Genomic DNA, 21,326 nt, shown 5'->3' on the forward strand with positions numbered 1-21,326 from the left:
GTGCTTGGAATTCAAGTATCAGTGGCCAAAAATTTGAACACCATCAGTGAATTGTACCTTCTCCAGCATCTTCAATGGTTATTTTCCTGTATCTTGATTCTTGACCAAAGGAGAATATAATATTAGAATATTTCGATTTGAAAGTGAATTCCCAGCCTAAAATAAACACGTCCTGAAAAATAGTTTAGGTCCTACCGGGAGTCGAACCCAGGTCGCTGGATTCAAAGTCCAGAGTGCTAACCACTACACCATAGAACCGACTTGGTGATTCTCCCATAGTTTACCTTAATAACAAAGGATTGTTTCCTTAATTCATTGACCCTTTTAAACTTTCTCGAGTCTCAGGCTCTCAGCTCTATGAGAAGTTGAGAATTACACCAAATTTGCATTGCTATTTCTCACAAAAATAACATACTTCTGATGTTTAAACCTAGGTATATAAGAAGACTCTGAGGGTTGGTTGAAGTCAGCTGCGCATCATCTGAACATGCAAAATACAATGAATATGGAAGATTTATCTTGGAAAAGGTAAAAGAGTTGGTATATTTTGCAAGTTGTTCAACTATTACCAACCTCAAGAAAATTCTGAAGGCTGGAGGCTTACTGTCACCATTTACCAACCTTTTGGACGATTTTTCAATGGCTTCCGTCTTCAGAAAGCTATTTATGCAAGTGTGTAACTCTTAATTAGTTTAACCTAAAATATCGAGACGATTATCTCCAAAGCTTCTTGAAAATCGATTCTGAATAGAATACTTGCTCAGAAATAGTCCATTTGTCACTTTTGACTCTTATCTGTTGTTTCTTGAAATGACCTGACAGTGGAAGGTTCTCTCTATAATTAGGAGCTCTGAAATTACCAATTTGAAGCATGTCCAGCCCGGTTTGGTCCATTCAAGATTGGTTGGATTGGGAGCCAGCACATGAGAAATAAAAAATGAGTCTGTTTTGAGACTAGAAAAGTTGGATTTTGTTTGCAAGGTATTAAATACATGCAATTTATTAAATCTGACTTAATAAAAACCGCCATTTGTTTGACCAAAAGCAAATTGATAATGGGACGGCATTTGGGTCATGGCACGACTTGCGAACCAACGCACCCCTCGTTAAGAAGTGGTGCATAACATGAAGAATTAAAATGGCCGGCATACACAGAATTGGTCTCAATTAGCGTCTTGACAAAATCAAAAGGAACTCTTTAAGCTATCCATTAAGCTGCAACGCAGTTAGCTGCTGGAAACGTCTAAAGATTTATTGTCCAAAACCTTAAACCGGATTTTCTTCAGAGAAGTTACCATCTCTTTCACTTATCTAAAGATTTATGTACTAGTCCCCACTAATATAGGAAAAGTAAGAGACAGAAATGGATGCTCTACTGAAAACGATTCATCCAAAGAATATTTGTCTAAAAAATGAATGTATGTACACTGATTCGATTCAATATTCAGTTGGATGGCTGAGATGTGAGCTGCCAAAGAATCCTAGCAATTGGAAGCAAACAAGAACGAAAAGAGAAAAGTACATGGGAAGGGCATGATGTATGTATATCTAGAATGGAATTTAGTTGAATCAATCTCTAATATCACATCTCGTTATCTTTGAAAGAATGAGTAAAGGAATGCGTTCGACCTTCCAGTGTAAAACAATACCAGACGGCTGTAATTCATGGGAATTGGAATGACCCTCCAATATCAGAATTTCCTGATGGGGGCTTGATAGCCACCCAGAGTAGAGAAATAGAGATTGCAATAAGACCTGACCAAACAAATACGATTGTAGGTGTTTTCCCTCGTCTTCCCATAAGACCCTTTGCAAAGGGGTAGAGATGAGCCAATACCCAGAAACTGAAGAAGACACCTCCTAGCAAACGACTCCATTCAGGTACAGTACTATATATTGTATGTAAAACTCCATAAGCTATGGCAATCAAGTTAACCATTATGATTGTGAGTGGGGGTATCATGAGAGATGTCCACTTGAAGATGTAGAGATCAGCAAAATCATCATCCACATCATCACCAGCTGATTTTGATGTCAGGGTGAATGAAATTTCAATGCCAGCAACCACCTTTAATAGCCCCTGCAGCACTGCAGCTAGATGAGCACTTGTGCCTCCAATCAACCAAAACTGCTCATTCCTCCACCACTCTTCAAGTTCAATGCCAGACCACTTGATCTCTAGCACCGCAAGAGCACAAAGGGTCAGGGTGATGGCCAAGAGGTACACAAGGAATGTTACGTTAAGAGTCTGAACTATGAATTGACCAGAAAATAGGGAAAGTGCAGGAAGGAAGCAGTAAACAATGAGGAATATGGAAGTGAAAGGGTATATCCCAACATTAAGATAAGCAATCCTCTGTAGAAGCTTAAGCCTAGGGCTGCCTAATAGGGCATTGTTGCGTGAGAAAAATATCTCAACAGAGCCAGTGGCCCATCGAAGAACCTGGTGAAGCCTATCAGTGAGATTTATTGGAGCTGTGCCACGGAAAGCATCTCTTTTGGTCACACAATAAACAGATCTCCACCCACGATTATGCATCCTATACCCTGTGACCACATCTTCTGTCACTGATCCATAAATCCACCCTACACTTTGCCCCCATTCAGTCTTGTCTTCATACCAGCATGAGATAACATTGATTGCCTCACCAATTGTGGATGGATCAAGAGGCTCCCGAGGCATGGTGAGAACACCAGGTGGTCGTCCATATTTGACAGAAGGATGATCTGCGAGGGGCTGGCCCTGAATCACTGCCACCCGGACAGACTCAACAAGTAAACTGGAGTTTCCAAACTTCTTAGGAATAAGTGCAATATTCATTTCATCATCTTCCCTCAACTGGATATCTTCAGGGTCAATATCAGAGGCAGATGCAACAGTTGCAGGTTTCTTAAGACGTGGAAAGCAGCAGCTGCAGCAATCAGTGTCTTCTTGCAATTGAGGTGGCTCAAAGCCATAAAGGGCAGTGCGGCGAAAGAGGCATCCTGTTCCAACATATACTGGACCCTGAATTCCATCAAGAGCTCGCATGTTAACATCAAAGAAGACAGTGTTGTGATTGGCATAGCGATCAGATGGATCGATTCCTTCGAACCTCTGAGGAAATTGGACATAACAAATACGGTCCCCATCGCGGTCCATCATAAAGCAAATTCCTTCTCTTAATGCCAGGGAATTGAAAATGTAGTGGTCACAATCAAGATTAAGAATGAAGGGGCCATTGGACATGATCGCAGAGGCTCGGACAAGGGCATTCATGGCCCCTGCCTTCTTGTTGTGATCATAACCAGGTCGCTTTTCACGAGTAACATAAACCAGCATAGGAAGACGAATGTCAACCTCACTCAGGTCCATGGAATTTCCATCGCCTTCAGCACCTTTTTGAGGTTCATTACTGGGAGGATCCAACATCACCTGCAATCGATAGCGTTCAGGATCTTAGTTCGCATAATCATACCATCATTACAAGTGATTAAAAAACTTATTTAACAAAATGCTGACAACTTTGGTAACATAGTCCCTAATGGCTTCAAAAACATCCTAGCGTTGGGAACATAAAACCCTCTATTGGGGACATTTAGTGGTCAAAAAGGTATAATAGTCTTTCTCTTTGTTAAAAGCCTTTAGCAGACAAGCAGGAATACTTTTGACATTTGTACTAAACAAGCAGGAATACTTCTAACATTTGTACTAATCTGACATGTCAGGTCGATCCGCCATACTGGTACCACATCAACTTGGTCAGGTCCTTATTGCACTTTAATGGTCCCCTATCACTTATTTATAAATGCAAATGTCCAGGTACAATTAAGACAAGTCCATTTTACTCTTAATTCTCCTTACTATTCTTTTTCTGACCTCACTTATTTTGACTTGCATGTCAAAATACAAATGCAAGAAACACTCTCTGCCTTTGCTTCTAACCGTTATTCTCTTTTATCTTTTTAATAATACCCTAAGATCGGAGTTTGGCACAAACACCCTCCTAAAATAATATTAATACAGCTAAAAGGAATTAACCATGAGAAGTTGAAACACATTAAATAAATGCTCCATTTTTTATTCATAGGCACGCCAACCGAAGAGAAGCTCTTCTTGAATACTTACCTGTATGATACTGGCATGATCACCCCTAAAATGCTCTGGAGCAGGCACTGTCCAAGTGCCAGGCCAATGGGTGCTATCGGCCATCCAAGTAGCTTTTGGGATCTTCAAATTTTCCATTGGTTCATCACTATTGTCCTCCCTCCAACGCTTCAAAACCTTGACCTCCTCTCTAGTATTAAAGGCATCAGAACGTCGTCGAATTGAATCAGAAAGACCATTGATCCTAACCTTGAACTCATCATACTCACGTTTTACCCGCCTGCGGTCTCTTACAAAATCTGGTCGCACCTTGTTCTTGTATGGATCTCTCTTCAGATTGAAATAAGACTCTGGATTTCTAGGCTCAATTTCATGTTTCCGGCAAAAAGGGACCCAAATTCTGGCAAAACTGGCAGCCTCTGCCATGGCCTCAAAAGTTAGTAGCGCACCTCCATCATCAGAAACATAACAAGCAAGCTTCTCAACTGGGTACTCAGCTGCCAGAATCGAAAGAATGGTATTTGCAGTGACAAGAGGTGGTTCTTTCTCAGGATCTGCAGTAGAAACAAAGACATCTATGCCTGGTAGATCAGATCTTCCTGAAGGATTATTCGGACTAGGTGTTTCAAACTTTTCTTGTAAAGCATCAAGATCAACAGCACGATTAACTGGACAGAGCTTAGGAAGCTGGTCAAGCAGCCAAGAAAAGGCAAACCAGATCTCGCAAATTATAGACATAAACCACAACCAGATTGCATCTTCATTTGGGTGTCTGATTCTCCATTGTAGAAACAACCCAAGAACCACTATTCGAATAAGTATTAGGAGCCTGTAAGCATATGGACATAGGAACAATAAGAAAAGTTAGCAGTGAAATTATCATACTATTTTTTAACAAAGTGGTAAACAATCCAAATTCCAATCTCCAAGACATTTGACAATTAAGAAACCGTTTTACCAGAAACAAAACCATTCTAGCTTAAAACTTACTACTGTAGCAATCATAATCAAAGCTCAGAACAGTTGTGAAATCTTGTTAGCACAGAATGTAGAATCAAAATAGAATAGAATTCATGTCATTAAAAAAATCTATAAAGATGATTCATTGTTCAAAATAAGTACAAATAGAAGATTGTAATGCTAATCAATGTTGCGGGAAAGGTAACGAAACAAAGATTCATACCGATATGGACTAAGGACTGCAGCACGTATGCTTGATTTCTGTGTAAGGGGCTTCCATTGCTTCTCACGAAATACCTTAGGGTCACCACCAATCTCATCCTTGTCCCCATTCACACCATCCATCGGCCACACAGCATTTCCATACCCATAACTCTTATTCGTTTCACACAAATACTGAGTATAATCAAACTCATTACTCTGATTCCTCATCGGGAACTCCGTTGATTCCACCACTGACAACGTCCTTTCCGATTTAGACAAGTATGATTGGCTAGCCAATGCCATCTCAGACTCATCCAACCCCCTATAATGCTCTTTACATCCCGGACAAAATCCATCACCACTTCCCATCGCATCTCTATAACAATCCTTACAAATCCTGAAACCACATTCACATGGGAACACCTCTATGCCCTGCCTATTAGTCATCATCGTGGCACTGCATCCAGGTACTTCACAGAATGACCCTTCAGCAACCACCATCCGGGGATGGCTTGCTCGCGAATCAATGATCTTCTTAGAATGAGCACGAGTAACACGATTGTGACCACCCGTAAACATGGAATTCGAAACGTATCGTTCCTCAGTTCCTACTGCTTGCATAGCAATTGGCTGGTTATCAGGTGTAGGAGGCATATGAACTGTATACCTACCTAAATCTACGCTGCCAATTTCATTCTCAAGATCACCCTCCGAGTTTGTTATATGATGAATTTTAGGTGCTCTTCTAGTCACATGTGATTCGCTTGCCATTGTTTCGCCTTTGTCCTAATCAAAAAAAGAAGCAAACTTTTTCCCCAGACCCTGAAATACAGAGAAACACCTTAAAGAACTGCATAACTTGAAAAGGTTCAAAACTTATAAAAACACAATGAAACTTCTCAATTTTTATATTTTGCTTATTGGAAAATAGACTCTGTTTCCATTAGAAAGAAAGAAGAAAAAAGAGTTACACTAAATAGAGAACAAAGGCTCTGTCTTTGAGAATTGAACTCTCTATTTGTCCCTTTGTCTCCAATTACTTCTTACATATAAACAGAGTATAAAATATTATATAGAAATTCAAAAGCGTACCATTTGAACAAGCAACCAAAGGCCTTGAAACGCAGAAACGACCAAGTCTAAAACATCAATATCAAGCCACCATCATCTTCTTTCTCTTCAAAAGCACAAAAACCAAAACAAGGGTCCTTTTTTCTTTTATTCAAAAAATAAACAAAATAAACCAAAGAGAAGGAAAAGATACAAAGAATGTGCAATGGCATATCCAATTTTTGGAGCAATAAAGGTGAGTTTAAATATTTTCTTAAAAGAGTGGAGTAAATTTACAGCTTTGACACTACATTGTCAGACGCATTCAGACATGGCAAGATATTGCGTAAAACCTTGGGCTCTTCTTTTGTACTTGTCAAGAGAATGAGACGACATAGGAAGCGAAAATTTGAACATAACGGAGGCTATTTTGGGTATTTAGACGGCCGAATTCAGCTCTGTCTACGCGGTGTTTGGGTTTAGTTCCGGTGCAAGTAAGTTATGTTGGAGCCGGTCAAGCCCGTCTGTGTCCTCATGTTCTTTCTACAAATTCTAGTAGAAATAAATTATTTCTCTCAAAAAATAAATACATAAATTATTTATAAATAAAATCATAATGTAATATATTATTATTTTATAGCAAATAATATCGTATAGGAAACTTGCTAATTTAGCATTTAAAGTCTTTTTTAACATTAATTTGATAATTATATAAAATAAAGTGTTAGTAAGAATTAATTAATTAATTAAAGACTGAAAAATTAGATGAATTTCATTTTTATAAAAAATAAAAGTGAAGATAGTGAAACTTATTGGAAGATTATGACAATAAACAAAAATAAAATTGCTGAACTTTCAAAAATATTAAAATATTCTATTGGAATTGGACTTTTTCCTATGCTTTCCCCTTATTGGCCAATAGTCAATGGGATCGGTTGCAGATGATCCTTACGTCCAGTGGGACCCCACGTGCTGACGCGGAAATTATCAGCTTGCTGATTGCGTCTAATTCAAACAATTAAAGCGCTATTTTATTTTATTTTAATTACAGCAGTAATAACTTATGCAAGTAGTAGTATTAGAAGAGAATTTAAAAATAATAATTTTATTTAAATTTAAATTTAAAATTTAATATAATTGACTCTTATAATATTTAATAAATTTGATATTTAAATGTTAATATTTATAATTTTTTTAATTTTTGAATTATGATTTTTTAATAAAAATTTATTATTATTTTATAAAAAATGAAACATTCAACGAATCCAAGGTAATCGATAATCACGAGGATATCCATAGACTCTAATAATTAACGGGAATTTAATTAGAATTAAATGATTAGCCACATTGATTTCATTCACCCTTTTTCTTTGTCAAAAACAAAATCACATCAGTAATTACAAAAAAGTTTCGCCTTGTTTGAGTTAGTCAAATCAGGCAAGCTGTACTTACATGTGCTCACATACCAAATTCAACAAATATTTCCCATTGTTTCTCTACCATTACAAAGGTGTTATTTCAGATTTTCACATAGATATGGACATGTAGTTTTATTTTATGAAATTTGAGGTTAATTAACATATTATTTATAGTAACATTTGTATATGAAATGTAATAATTAATAGTTAATGTGATAATTTTAATACATTAAAAAAGATATTTTTATTAATATGATAATTTTAAAAAATTTTCTTAAGATACCCATTAATAAAAGTTTTTATTTTAGTTATGATATATTATATATTATATAAACATCATGTTTTGAATATCTTATATATGATATATATATATATGTGTATAATAAATAATAGAAAAATAATATGCCTATATATCCTATATATGTAAATTTATTTGTTTGGAGTCTTTTGTCTGGATATGGTAGCTGAATGAAATACTATAAGCTGAAGCTCGACCAAAGGATGTTGGAAACATGTTGGAAGCACTAGTTTATTAGAAAATTGAACGAACCACCTTGTTGTCTGGTTGTCTTTTAATGTGGTTTGACCTGAAAAACAGATTTAAAATTGTTTGAATAATATTGCAAAATCGGTTAAGGAACAAAAGCTAGATGTTAAAGGAAACGTAGCAAATTCCAGTTAAGATATTGCTTACAAGATGGATAACATAGATTTGTGGTTTGGCCGCTTTGCCCATTATACAAATCGGGACGTGCCAACGATTAATGCATAAAAAGGAAAAGGAGAAGATCGTTGCCGGGCTTGGCACATGGTGAAGGCCTTCGTCATTCCGTGGTGTCATGATATAACACCAATTTTGAGGATGGCAATTGGATGGGGTTAGAAGAATATTTGACTCGTCCATAATGCCATTGTCATATTCACTTTATTATTTCTGAATAATCTGCCTACATTTTTTTTTGGTGAGTTGACATGGCTAAACATGCGCCGAGTGGAGTATTATTTGATGTCCGGCCCATCCCCTACCTTCATACAATAAATAAAACAGTAAAAAGAAACTGCAACATTTATGATTTCTATCTTCGCAATGAATGAGAACAAGAAACCTTTTTCTCAACATTTATGGGTCGTAGATTTTTTTTTATTCCAAACTTTATATGATTTTATAAATTTAATAATTTTTATATTCGAATTTAATTTGATTTATTTATATTTAAATTTACAATCAATTTGATTTAAAATTAATCAAATATTTTTTAATATTATTTTTAATATAAAAGATTATTTTTAAAATAAATATTAAAAATATATATTGAGTCCAAACAATATAAATTTACATAAAATTCAACATAATCTAATTTAATTTTTTTAAAATATTTAATCTAATTTTATCTGAATTTTAATTTTAAAAATAATTTAATAAAAACGATCAAATCAAAATTTACCACCGTCGAATTGAATTACCGATCCTACTCATATCTCCATTTGCGGGGAAAAACGTGGGCAATGAACATCGGAAACGACAAAGACAGCATCCAAATTATACATATCCAAAAGATTCAGCACAGTCGGGCGGCCCCCGTCCTTTCCTGTAGTTGACATTGCTCTCATCTCCTTTTCTGTGCCCTTTTGTTTTCAACATGAAAGCTCTTTATCGATTAAAATGTGATCCTCCTGCCCTGTCCCTATCCATTTTTCAAGTATGAACTTTGATGCAGCCTATTTACAAGTGGTTGCCCCGGGTTCTTTCTAGAAGAGTATGATTGATTACGATATACATATACGAGTTTCTAAGCAACATGGGGTTTGACATGACAAATACAATCAAGCATTTTGGTGAGAACTTCCAACAATAGTCAATGATATGAAACCTTCTTTTCACCAAATTATATTTATATAATACTCTATGGTTATTGTTCTTTTCATAGACAATTGTTTATACAATATAGCAACATATACATCCTTTGTCGGGGTTTCTTTGCAGATTTCATTGCTTTCAATCATAACTAAGACGAGCATTTAACCCCCTGTACTTGAAAATAAACAACCCAAAACGATTTCTCCACCTCAGAAATGGTCCATGACTTAATGATAGAATAAATGATCATTCACTCCTTAACCTTAAGACGAAACCAAAATTCCTATTATTATTATTATTATTATTATTATTATTATTAAATAGTACAAGCCTTAAACCTTATCATTCATATTAAATCATTTTGAATTAATCTTACTAAAGCATCTTCGATTTTAAAAAAAATTAAAATTATTAAAATACCCTCATTTTGATGAAAAATGATCAGCATAATAATTTGTTTTTCTATTCTTAACAACTTCGATTTATTAATTTTTTTTCTTTCAATGTGTCTTTCGTTACACAAATAAAAATATTAATTTTTTGTAAAAAAAATGTTAACTTTTAACTATTCAAGTACCCTTGAAAAAAAAATAGTTTTATACTCTTTTTTTCTCACACATGGGTTTACCTATTTAACTAATATCTCGTCGGACAAGAAAAAAAATTACAAAAAAAAAAAGGACTAATTGGCCTTTAATAATTACATATGGCTACATCAAGAAGACATGGTCCATGCTTCCAAAGTCATGAGAAAATTATGGTTCACATTCCAGCTAATTTACTTTATTAATTTGAATTTACTTGTCGCGTAAATCATAAAATAGATTTTATTTACCTAATCCTACTTTAGTCTTTCATCTTTGTCATTTGATGATAATATTAATAATAATGCAAGAGATTGTTGGACTGCACAAGCTTATTCTACTATTAATAACTTATTATGACCCAGTAGCTACCCTATATTTTGATTGAATGTTTCCCATGAAAATGTCAAAATATATCACCTATTCTTCTTTCCCACAGCAATTACCTCCTCTATTCAAATATATATATATATATATATATATATATTCTAAAATCATAAATTGTTCAAGAACATTTCATTTATAATTTTCTTTATTTATGAGACTACAATTAATTTATTATAACAAAAATATTATATAAAAATCTATCACTTAAAAAATGTGAACCCTATATAATTTTTTATAAATTATACACAATACTAAATTATTATTCATTAATTATAATTATTAAAACCTAAAAGCATGATAATGTCAGTGGACCATCAAAAACTTGTCAAAAATGCAAGCCCCTGGGAGCCACGCAGCCAGCTTTTACATGGGCCATGACAAGATATTTAGATAAACCAGTTGATGGTAGACTTTAATTGGGCTGGATCATGGCCCTTTGATGTGTACAAAGTTGTTTCAGCCTGCTGACATATTTACATGATGATAAGAAAGCACCAGTAAATAGGATAATATTTTTCTTTTTTAAACCAGCTCATAATAAAATCCCAATTTTAATAATACCCAATACGATGAAAACATTCAATCAATTCTTTTTCCTAAAAATAATAAGAAAAAAGTACTTTTTTCTTTTATTTCCTAAAATCGTTGAGGTTTGAAAACTTTTAATTAGATACCGTTTTATTATTGCATCGCCCTCCCTAGCATGACATAATATAGTATTAAAACGTCCAGCTGTTTTGATCTATGGTTACTAAAGATGGCAGTCCAACCCAACCCATCCTCACGGATTCTACCCTTATTTTTTAAAATTAATTTTTTTTAAAAAATTAAATTTTATATCAAATCAAATCGAATAATAACAAAAAAAATTAAATCGAGATCAAATTTTAGATAAATTCGATTAAGCTTGTATATATAAAAAAATTTTAATTATTTATTTAATTTTATATTTATATATAATTATATATATATTTAATTTTATATTTATATTAAAAATAATATTTTATTAATTTAAATTACGATACGATTTATATAATATTAAATTCAATTAAATTCAAATATAAAAAAAAATGACCGAATTGAATTAAATTAAAATATTATAACTATAAAATCGAGTTAATTTCGAAAAAAACAAAACCTGTCAACTTATTACAATCGATAATGATTATTCTTGTTTATTTTTTATATTTTAAATATATTTAATATAAATAAATACAATATAATGACAAGAATGGTCATAACTATTACAATAGAATCAAATATTTACTGCTTAGCAAAAGTTATTACAATAGAAAATACAAAAAGTTACATTTTTCACAAAAAGACCTCACTGCATTTATGAAAATTTAATTTACCTCTGTAGCATTAATTAATACAATATAGAATTCGGTTGTAGATTATGATCAGAGTAACATAAACAAAATAAAAGAAAATTTTATTAAAACAAAATTATAATCCTATCTCAGTCTATTCCTTCCCGATTATACAAAAAGAAATGTTCCAAAATCAAACAAAAGTGGGACCTAAAATTAAGGACTCCTGAAAGGTTGGGACTGCACCTGAAAGCAGCACTTGTTTCCCGGTGGAAGAGCAGATAGGGGTGGCGCGTGACCTCACTCCTCATTTGTCAGGCGACATTGGTGTCTTGGAGGTTTCAATCCAACCTAGATTTTGTATTCCACATAGAAAACAAACAACTAAAAAGAGTTAAGGGAGAGCATTCTCGTTCTTTGTTTTTAGTCGGTTTAGCAAATGGGAAGATGCAGCTGGTAAAAGTGCTTGAGATCTTTGGAAAAAAGATTTACATCAAGTTTCGTAGGTGAACCTCATCGCATCTTCATTAAAAGAGAATGAATAATTATTGGATGGAAAATATCATGTGACACATCAAATTTCAATTGATTAAGAATGCCTACAGAGAGAGAGAAACCTGCAGTTGACTAGTTCCATGGCTGAGACAAAGAGACACCTGCCGTTGATGCCTCTAACCCTTGTTTGCCATGTATGGCAGATTTGAGGACATTGTATTGCTCGCTTACAGACTTGTACAGAGCTTGTGTATATACATCCTTTGCCTGCCCAAAAGGAAAGCCAACTCATACTACAGCAATCAACAAGCACAGGTGTAAAACGTGAAAAAATTCTCAAGAAAGTTATCATCTAGAGTTCTAGACATTGCAATGAATGGAAATTTTAATAAACTGAAAAAGACCGTTGCTGACGAGATAGTATGAGCCAGGTTTCAGAGTCTATGCTAATTTTATGCAAATAGTTGTTATGGCTCACATGCCCATGGAAATACTTAGTGTGGCTCAACATTACTATGCATGTGTCTGTGGTATAGTCATTTTGTCAACATGAAGTAAGTTATTATATTACAGTCAATATCTGCAAGTCTGGCTTATCATCTTCAATATAGATGACAAAGCTCATGTGAAAATCGTAGTGATAAAGTTAAGTCTGCACTGATCAGATGCTGTATCATGCAACAACCAAGATACATTATTTTTCTCATTTTAGAGAAACTGGATTAACTTTTCAAATACCATATTGTGGTCAAGTACCAGAAACTAAAATTATAAGAACATAGCGCAACCAACCTCTTCGGGCTTTTCACAGCCAGCAGCAATTTCTGGGATGCTGATTTTTGGAGCTACTGATAATCCAGCCCCATGAAAGTTGATGATTCTTTTTTCTCCAATTTCTTTTTCTACCTGAAAAAATGCTATTGAGTCACAAGAGAATAAATTTTGCATGACAAAAACTGACAATCAAATACACACCCGGGCTGGAGGGGGCATGATGTCATAGCATAATAGAGCCAAGGGATATATATGCCCTGGAGCACCTGAATGTTCTATGAGCCTTTTCATATTGTCCACTGAAGAAGAATCAAAGGGTGCCTGACTCCCCTTGTATTAGTATGAATGGAGACAAGCTTATCACAAAAATATGTGCATGGTATTCTTGGGTAAATAAAATTTGCAGTCAAAAGGTTCAGATATTTTTGGGGTCTAATTAAGACAGACAGAATTTGAAAAGAAGAATCACTATTGTTCATTAGGTAAATAAAATCTCCCAATGCATGGTATTCTTAGATATCTAACAACGAACTCTGCAGTTAATGCCAACACACTCAGTTCCTCTTCATTTTGTTACCTACAGCATCACATGCCAATCATATCTGCGCATAAACCTGAAGATCTGACCTTCTCAAGACATTTTAAAGAATAACATATGGAAATTATTAACTAAACAGTGTCTAAAGGGGGGAAAAGGGTAAATCAAAATGTTGATTCCAATTTGTATAACCTCATTCAGAGCACTAACCCTTCACTTTATATGTTTGCAAATGCTTACAAATCCAGATCATTTAAGATTCTGCTCCCCAAAAGGAAATATTTTGCCGTTAACTCATGAAGAAGAATAAGGATTCATACCTAACTTTGAACTAATCATAAATCAGACATGAAGCTTCAAGGATACAGATTACAAAGTGATCAGCGGTATTAAGGATTTAGGTTAAAGCGCACATTAGTCTTCATGTACATATTTATTCTAATATAAACACAGTATAAAACTAAGACATGCATATGTTTCTTCAGGTTTTTCCCTCAAATCTCTCTCTCTCTCAATATAGCCACAAATTTAGAAGGGTAGCAACAAGATTCTTTGATTCTATCTTCTACTAAAGCTACGAATATTTGGTTTCAAATCCAAATGGAGGCTCATTGTTATGGATACCTCTTCCAAAGAATTTCCCTCATAGTTAAACTACAAGGTCCTTAAATGAAAATATGTTCTGGATTGGACTCAGATATGCTAATGAAAGCAGCTTTTACCCATTCCTCACTTTATAACTAACAGTTCCTTAGATTGATATAAGGTTAACTATAGAAATTCTTAAAAAACAATAAAAAACAGTTAAAAAGATAGGCTGCAAAAACTTACTGGATACCATTCTCCTGTAAGGGGATCTGGGCGGTCCCTGCCACCACTTGGTGCAATCCATACTATTTTCGAGCCACCCCTATAATGAAACAAAAATTTCATACAAGGCTCCATACTTACAGTAAAAACCTCAGTGCAGATTCAAGCATGTTAACATAAGTATCATTGTAAAGGCATTAAGGTACCTTAGCAGCAAAGCCATCTCTTTCAAACTTCGTATGTTTGCTTTTCTTTTCATCTCAGCAAGCTCAGGAACATCATACATGTGATTTTTGGAGTACACACATATAAGATTCCTAAAATGAATTGGTAAAACTTTTTTTGTAAGTGACCCTTTAGCATATTTTGGCATAATCAACTCAAAACAAGTGGTAACTAATTAAGTACCTTCCCATGCTGAAAGGCTTGCAAAGAGGATCTGTTATGACTCTATCCCCTGCAACATAGATCTGCAGCATAGAACATAAATTATGATTAAGCGCATAGATAATGCCTACTATGGCAGGCTCAGTATGGAAAATTAATTAAAGGGGGAATCACCATGTTCTCAGCAATATAGGGATTTGTTTTCTCAAGCATCAATGCAATGACGGCTGGGTCAGCTTCAGTTTGGTGGTTTGATATAAGTACAATATTGTGACCCTGCAACCAATTGTCTAATGATCATACCCATAAAAGCCAGCTAAAATGCAAAATATATAGCCAGTACTACACACTTCCCAAGTACCAGTTTCAGTTCAAAAACTCTCGAATGTTGAAACTTAGTATCACCACTTTTACTTATGCTAACATAAAATTGCAAGTAAAACCATGTAAACAGAAAGATGTGAGTTCAGCTTTGCTTGCAGAAAAAAACTATAAAATTACCATGACCTAAAACTGATGAAAATTAAGAAATTAAAGAAAATGGAAAACAAAGACCTGTTATCAGTATTTGTTTCTAGACACAAGTTTTTATTAGTTATTAAACAAAGAGCATGTAAGTCTTATAGCAGTCAGAACAAAAAATATCTTCAACTTACTAGCAAGCAGCTCAATAATGGATAAATCAATTTATGATCTTTAACAGTATGTCTTTTCAAATGTAAAACATGATAACAACATTCTACTGCATCCTTTGAAACAGATGATTGAGCAAAACTCAGTCATGTTCAGAAGTAATTGCAGAAGAAACAGAGGAAAGGGAAAAAAAAAAAAAACAGAGCATTCCCACCAGCTTAAGCTTCTCTTCTATTTCATAGAAAAGAGAAAGATTGCCAACGTATGAATTTCTGCAACAAAATATAATAGACACATGTTAAGAGAAGTAACCAAAAAAAAACTGGTAGAACAAATGTGTCCTTGGCGTAATTGAAAAATGAGTAACAGAAATTTTATATGAAGCACAAGAAATACTAGCAATGTGAAATAACAGATTATGAGGTAATTGATAAGAATTAAATTGCATCTGTGGGACAAGCAAAACAAGATGTTGCTGGGAAGGGGAAAGAGTCTGAAATATACATCATGAAGAGAAAAAACCTACTTGAGACCCTATAAATATTGGGGAGCTTTTCATCCACAAAAAACCAGCCTTTGCATTTTTGACAATTCCTAAATGTAATATTACTTCATTTTAATAGAACAATCACCTTCTAATCAAGAACCCTTCATGGAATTTATGAAAGAGCCGCCAAACAGCATGCAAAATATAAGAAACATGGAACAAGCTTAACCTTAGATGGTCTCAAAAGGTAGCTAATAATTAGTCTAATTTAAAACCCTTATTACATTGATATATGTCAAAACTACTAACCTGAAAATCTAACACCTTGGTTCACCTTAATACAGTAATGAAATTGAAAAAACTACATATTCCCTCACACAAAATATAAGAAACATGTAACAAGCTTAACCTTAGACGGTCTCTAAAGGTAGCTAATAATTATTCAAAAATTTAAAACCCTCATTACATTGATATATGTCAAAACCACTAACCTGAAAATCAAATACCTTGGTTCATCTTAATACAGTAATGAAATTGAAAAAACTACATATTCGTTCCCCAAAGCACATCTTCAAATTTCGGGGGAGCTTTCTGCAACCTAAATCGATATAAAAAACCAGAATAAGAGGGCAGTGGAAGTTATCCACTCACCTGAAATCAATCAAAGGCCGAATATAATTTTGACCAAACATGTAGTAGTCAAATGGCTCTCGCAAAGCTTTGTGGTACGGTTCAAAGACAAAAGGATCCTGAAAAACTATTGTCATATTTCATGCAGAAGTTTATAAGAAAACTTATAGTCTGTATGCAATATCTGGAAATGGAAGTTCATATATGTTACAAACAGTAGAATCATCTTGAAAGAGCATTGGAGTACAATTACCTCTACATCCAAAAGCATACGGTCAAACGCAACAGCCATGTTTGACAACACAATTTCACCAGCTGTGGAATCTCCACTTTGAAAAACCTAAATGTTGCCATCATGCAAAAAAAATCTCTTTAAGTTTTCAGAGGTACAGGTAAACAATAAGCATTGAGTGATAAGGTTTGCCCAAATATTGCAATCTTTAAGTGATAAACTATTAAGACTATGTAGTTTGACTGAATACTCATCCACCAAGATTTTCTAAGTGCAAACTAGAATTCATAAAGAAGCTATATCACATTGTTTAGCATTATGAAGTTTATACACCTGGTTCCCATAACACATAGTGTATCTTATGTCAAGTATAAATTGTACATTGAGTATAAAAATACAAAGATAACATATGATGGTATATCTGCTAAAATATGAGCTTATAAAAGACATAAAAGACTGGTAGCATTTTCTAGAGGCAAAAAAATGTAGCTTGATGCGGCAACCTAAACCAACATAGACTATGCAGAGGAGAACCTATCATATCTAGAACATACATTAATGTGCACTAAAGTAAGAGTTCAAGTATGTTAGTTTACTGCATTTCTATAATTCTGATAGAATTCTTCCATTCCTGCTGCCACATTTGGAGGTAGCCTTCCTGCGTCTACTTCCTTCCTAATTCCAGATAAGAGTTCTGTAGACAAATAAGCAGCATGAGAGAACAAAACCAATCCTCTAGTTAAATTTTGGAACTATAAAATGCTGTAGTTAAAGTGTATTTGAGGTGAGAAAATGTTTTCTTTTATTTTCTTGGTCTTTTATTCCTTCAATCAACCAAACCTTTCTACTCTTCTCCATGTCCAGCTCCCCTATCCAATCTGTCTCCCTTCTTTATGCTCCACTAAAAAACTGAGCCCAACTTTTTTTGAACCATCAAAGCATATTTCTTTATATTCCAATTCCTAAAGTCTTTAAAGTCTAATGGCTTTCCTCATTCTTGATCGTTGTCGCATTAGACTTATCCTTCAATCAACATTTCACGTTTACGAGGTTTATGAGAACTTTACTATATATCTACTAATCATTGTTATCTTTCTTCACTGCAGGTTTAGGAAACAAAGGTTATCAGCCCAGGAATCTGAGAGGCATCCAACAACTAACAGGATAAGCTCGTTGTGTCTCCCCCATTAGCAGAAATCAGCGAAAGTGCGGCTTAACTTGAAAAATGGATTTTATGCAAAATCCCATTTTACTCTCCACACTAATTCATGCGGAACCGACAAAATTTGGCTAAATGAGCTTTTCTAATACTTGAATATGTTCTCTATCAATGAATGAATTGTTGGACTCTTATAAATAAGAGAGTTCAATAAATGTTATATCTCAGCATCAAATTGTTTTAATCCAAGGCTCTTGGAAAACCATAAAAAAATTTAGTGTTAAGCTTTAAATCATTATCTTAGCTGCACGAACGTAAACATAAAGGCTACTGTTATGATGTAAGCAGATTAGTATTTGTTGTTCTTTCTCTATATTCAACCAAAAGAAAATCATAATATTTATTAATACATGTTTCGATTCTTCGGAAATAAGCAAAAGAAAAAAAAAAAAACATTACACCGTAATATTTACAATATTTTATCGGAAACTACATTTGTTTAAATAAATAAATAAACACAAAAGATTTAAAATAATGAAAAAGGAAAAAGAAGAGCTAAAAGGAAAGCGAACCTTGCTCGGAGCGAGCTTCAAGGAAGGTACGGGAATGCTCAACCTCCGGCCTCCAGCCTCCACTGCCACCAGCGGCGGCCACAATGGATTCCTTATCTTGAATGAGCTCAGCCATTGCCTTAGCTTTCAAGGAGTAAAACACGCAAGAGAAACTCCTAGTTGTTGAAGTAGATCGAAAGAGATCGAGTCGCTGAAACGGAACCAAAGAATAAGAAAACGAAGGAGAAGAAGATTTGCCGCTGAATAATGGGAGAGGCAAAGAAGACATTAGACTTCTGGCTTTTGAAAGAAGGAAAGAAATATATATATATACAAGTGAACGAAGAAGGAGACAAACGAAAATCGACCTCTCGTTCGTTATCTCTCTGAAAGAGAGAAAGAAGGAAGTGGAAAATGTTTAATTTTTTAATTTTAATTTTAATTTTTTTAGTTTTGTATTTATTTTTTCATGGCGGTGGTGCTGTAGGAAGCACGTGATTTACATCGGCCGAGAGCGGACGAATAGGCGAATAGCTGCATATTGCCGATGTGTACGCGTATGGATTGGGCCTTGGGATACGTTATTGGGACGCGTGGCACTTGTGTTTATTCGATCCGATAAGGTTTATCCTTTTTCAATTTTTTGAAACAAGGTTAGGGTCCGATCCTGCAAGGCTGGGACCATTTTTGTCATATTGCATTTCCATTATGGGCTAACCAATGACAGGCCTGGGCAGTGTATTTTTTTTTTCCTCTTTTTTTGCAAGAATGAGGTAAAAAATATTAGTTTTTATGAAATTTCGTTGAATTTGATAAAACAATGAAAAGGGTTTTTTTTTTTTTTTTGAAATGTAAAAAAAAAAGGAGATATAATATGATATTAATATTTTCAACCATCTAGATGACTGTAGGCATAAGATATGATATTTTATTACGTTAAATGTTTATATTTTAAGAGTATTTTCTTGAAAATGATTTTTGTATGTTCTCCATTTGTTGTTATGAATTTATCATAAATAAATTGATCAATCAAAATCTCATGCAATTCAAGCTAATTTTGTTATGCTCTTCTCGTTTTTAGGTTGCAACTCTTAAAATGAGCACGAATTAAGCATTATAATGGCAACTGACCGTTAGAAAATTCCCCTGCTCTGTTATTCATGCAACTTGTCAGTATCATTGAAGAAGAGCCATGAGCCAGTAACTTGAGCAGAATTTAAGTTGAAACCAAATTTTATGAGTAACCCTTTAGAAATTCCGGGTAGAATTTGCAGACCGTGCACAGGAGAGAGATCCAAAGTCTATAATGCCTTGTACAAAAAGGTAATCACGGAGAGTAATCAGAACAAGTAAATTGACACTCAATTTTCCTTTGTTTCCCTCCAAGTAATTTCGGAACTCTTCATGTATGCTGATGCATAAGCTAATAATAACAACCTAAGAATTTCATTTCATGCTACAACTATGAATCACCGCCAGAAGCCGAAAGAAACAGCAGTCCAGCAAACCTAGATGCATGATTTCTTCAAAGAAATTGATGATCACTAAATGGAGCACCAAGTTGCAAAGAACAAAATCTGCTAAAGCTCGCTGAGGTGGTAGATGCTGCAATCCATATGAGCATTATCAACTTAAGGATTTAACACGCAGAGAATGTTCACTCCTATGCATACTACTGGAATATAAGACAGGTTATTTTGTGGGGTTTAACTTTTAAGGCAATTTAAAACCATTTGTTTAAAGTTGAGATGAATGGAAGATTTGAACAACTGAAATCATTTGAATTTAGAAGGATGAGACGATCATTCGATTTTTTCTTTCTCTCCTTTGCCTTGGTAACTACTGGAGTCTAAGACAGGAAAAATGAAAAAGCTTGCCTTGAATTCCTTGTTCTCTTTGTTCACTTGAATTCGAAGACAAACTGTATCCAATGAAACCAACCGGTGTCAGAATCAGAATAGGTCTTTTACCATGCAAAGAGTTAAGATACAGAGTCCACTTACCAGCAAGGACGGTATCCAACACAAGAAAGCACTCCACAAAGAAATGAGTTGAAAGGAAATGATCCCACGACAGCCATGTAATCTACCTGTTGACCCTCGGTGGAAGCAAAGATTTAGGAACGGAACAAGTTGTTGAACATAAAAGCAACTAAAATTAAATATATTGGGATAGAACCTACTCAAACAAAAATGGGGTTGCAACATGGGGTGGATGAAGAAGTATAAAGGGTAGCAGAGCAAAATCAAAAGAAACATGACCTTGGTCCAACAATTTAAAGAGTCAGCAATCTTTTTACATTCTGTTCTAAGCTGGTGCTCATGGAGTTTCAAAATGTTCAGTATGATTACTTTTAAACTCATTCATTCATTCAATATATACTTGTGTTTTAGTTTGTTATCACAATTAATCTATTTTTAAGTGCACTTTCAAGGTAGACTGATACAATGTGTGAAATATAGTGAGAAAGCAAAGAATTGGAAAACACTGAATAATAAATCAATACATTTTCAATCACTAAACGTCAAGCAAAAAATATGTATACTAGGAAAACAGGGATTTATGAAGATGAATGGAAGTACCTGAATCAGAGCAGTAATGACTGCAAAACCCATATATAGATCTATGGTCTGTACTTAGAAACCCCCCAACAAAACAAAAGGGGGTTAGAAATTATAGGTTTGGAACAAAAAATTTTGAGTTAAAAGGGAAGGGAAGGAGATGGACCCTTAGAATGACAGGAGTGGCAGCATAAGCAGATCGAAGAGA

General features: G+C 34.4%; 2 protein-coding genes, 1 non-coding gene and 1 pseudogene across 12 annotated transcripts; all 4 read right to left on the minus strand.

Annotated features, from left to right (window-relative positions):
• Positions 1-186: 186 nt before the first annotated feature.
• TRNAQ-UUG (transfer RNA glutamine (anticodon UUG)) lies at positions 187-258 on the minus strand. The gene has a single exon. It is a non-coding gene; the product is annotated as a tRNA-Gln (tRNA).
• Positions 259-1,376: 1,118 nt separating this feature from the next.
• LOC111275895 (cellulose synthase-like protein D3) lies at positions 1,377-6,813 on the minus strand. 2 transcript variants are annotated; one of them, XM_022861523.2, is made up of 4 exons: positions 6,344-6,813; positions 5,271-6,073; positions 4,109-4,916; positions 1,377-3,415 (listed from the first exon to the last, which is right to left on the minus strand). In XM_022861523.2, the coding sequence occupies exons 2-4, from the start codon at positions 6,020-6,022 to the stop codon at positions 1,664-1,666; spliced, it is 3,312 nt and encodes a 1,103-aa protein (XP_022717258.2). In that variant the 5' UTR covers positions 6,023-6,073; positions 6,344-6,813; the 3' UTR covers positions 1,377-1,663. The 2 variants fall into 2 exon arrangements, with proteins under 2 accessions (XP_022717258.2, XP_089602066.1); XM_089745940.1 differs by lacking the exon at positions 6,344-6,813 and having other exon boundaries at positions 5,271-6,285.
• A 5,149-nt stretch (positions 6,814-11,962) lies between these two features.
• LOC111275905 (glycerol-3-phosphate acyltransferase ATS12, chloroplastic-like) lies at positions 11,963-18,986 on the minus strand. 8 transcript variants are annotated; one of them, XR_016329010.1, is made up of 14 exons: positions 18,579-18,986; positions 17,444-17,541; positions 16,869-16,955; positions 16,637-16,734; positions 15,713-15,770; positions 15,040-15,141; positions 14,887-14,948; positions 14,685-14,795; positions 14,500-14,578; positions 13,332-13,451; positions 13,149-13,262; positions 12,465-12,623; positions 12,354-12,383; positions 11,963-12,212 (listed from the first exon to the last, which is right to left on the minus strand). XR_016329010.1 is itself a non-coding variant. In XM_022861566.2 (14 exons), the coding sequence occupies exons 1-12, from the start codon at positions 18,844-18,846 to the stop codon at positions 12,489-12,491; spliced, it is 1,332 nt and encodes a 443-aa protein (XP_022717301.2). In that variant the 5' UTR covers positions 18,847-18,986; the 3' UTR covers positions 11,963-12,212; positions 12,354-12,383; positions 12,479-12,488. The 8 variants fall into 8 exon arrangements, 7 of the variants coding, with proteins under 7 accessions (XP_022717301.2, XP_022717285.2, XP_089602073.1 ...); XM_022861566.2 differs by having other exon boundaries at positions 12,479-12,623; XM_022861550.2 differs by lacking the exon at positions 12,354-12,383 and having other exon boundaries at positions 12,479-12,623.
• Positions 18,987-19,947: 961 nt separating this feature from the next.
• LOC111288078 (dolichyl-diphosphooligosaccharide--protein glycosyltransferase subunit DAD1-like) lies at positions 19,948-21,244 on the minus strand (annotated as a pseudogene). Its single transcript, XR_016329011.1, has 4 exons — positions 21,140-21,244; positions 20,561-20,646; positions 20,435-20,478; positions 19,948-20,162 (listed from the first exon to the last, which is right to left on the minus strand). The product of XR_016329011.1 is annotated as a dolichyl-diphosphooligosaccharide--protein glycosyltransferase subunit DAD1-like (transcript).
• Positions 21,245-21,326: the final 82 nt, after the last annotated feature.

This window comes from Durio zibethinus, chromosome 17 (genome assembly GCF_047325235.1).
Source record: "Durio zibethinus cultivar Kanyao isolate XHJ-2024 chromosome 17, ASM4732523v1, whole genome shotgun sequence".
Taxonomy (NCBI): Eukaryota; Viridiplantae; Streptophyta; class Magnoliopsida; order Malvales; family Malvaceae; genus Durio; species Durio zibethinus.

Coding starts and splice junctions, on each gene's coding strand:
- LOC111275895 (XM_022861523.2), bottom strand. CDS start 6,022: ATGGCAAGCGAATCACATGTGACTAGAAGAGCACCTAAAATTCATCAT. Junction 4,917..5,270: donor GCAGTCCTTAGTCCATATCG/GTATGAATCTTT, acceptor ATATGCTTACAG/GCTCCTAATACTTATTCGAA. Junction 3,416..4,108: donor ATCATGCCAGTATCATACAG/GTAAGTATTCAA, acceptor TATCGATTGCAG/GTGATGTTGGATCCTCCCAG.
- LOC111275905 (XM_022861550.2), bottom strand. CDS start 18,846: ATGTCTTCTTTGCCTCTCCCATTATTCAGCGGCAAATCTTCTTCTCCT. Junction 15,142..15,712: donor TAGAAGAGAAGCTTAAGCTG/GTGGGAATGCTC, acceptor AATTGGTTGCAG/GGTCACAATATTGTACTTAT. Junction 14,579..14,684: donor GAGATGGCTTTGCTGCTAAG/GTACCTTAATGC, acceptor GTTTCATTATAG/GGGTGGCTCGAAAATAGTAT.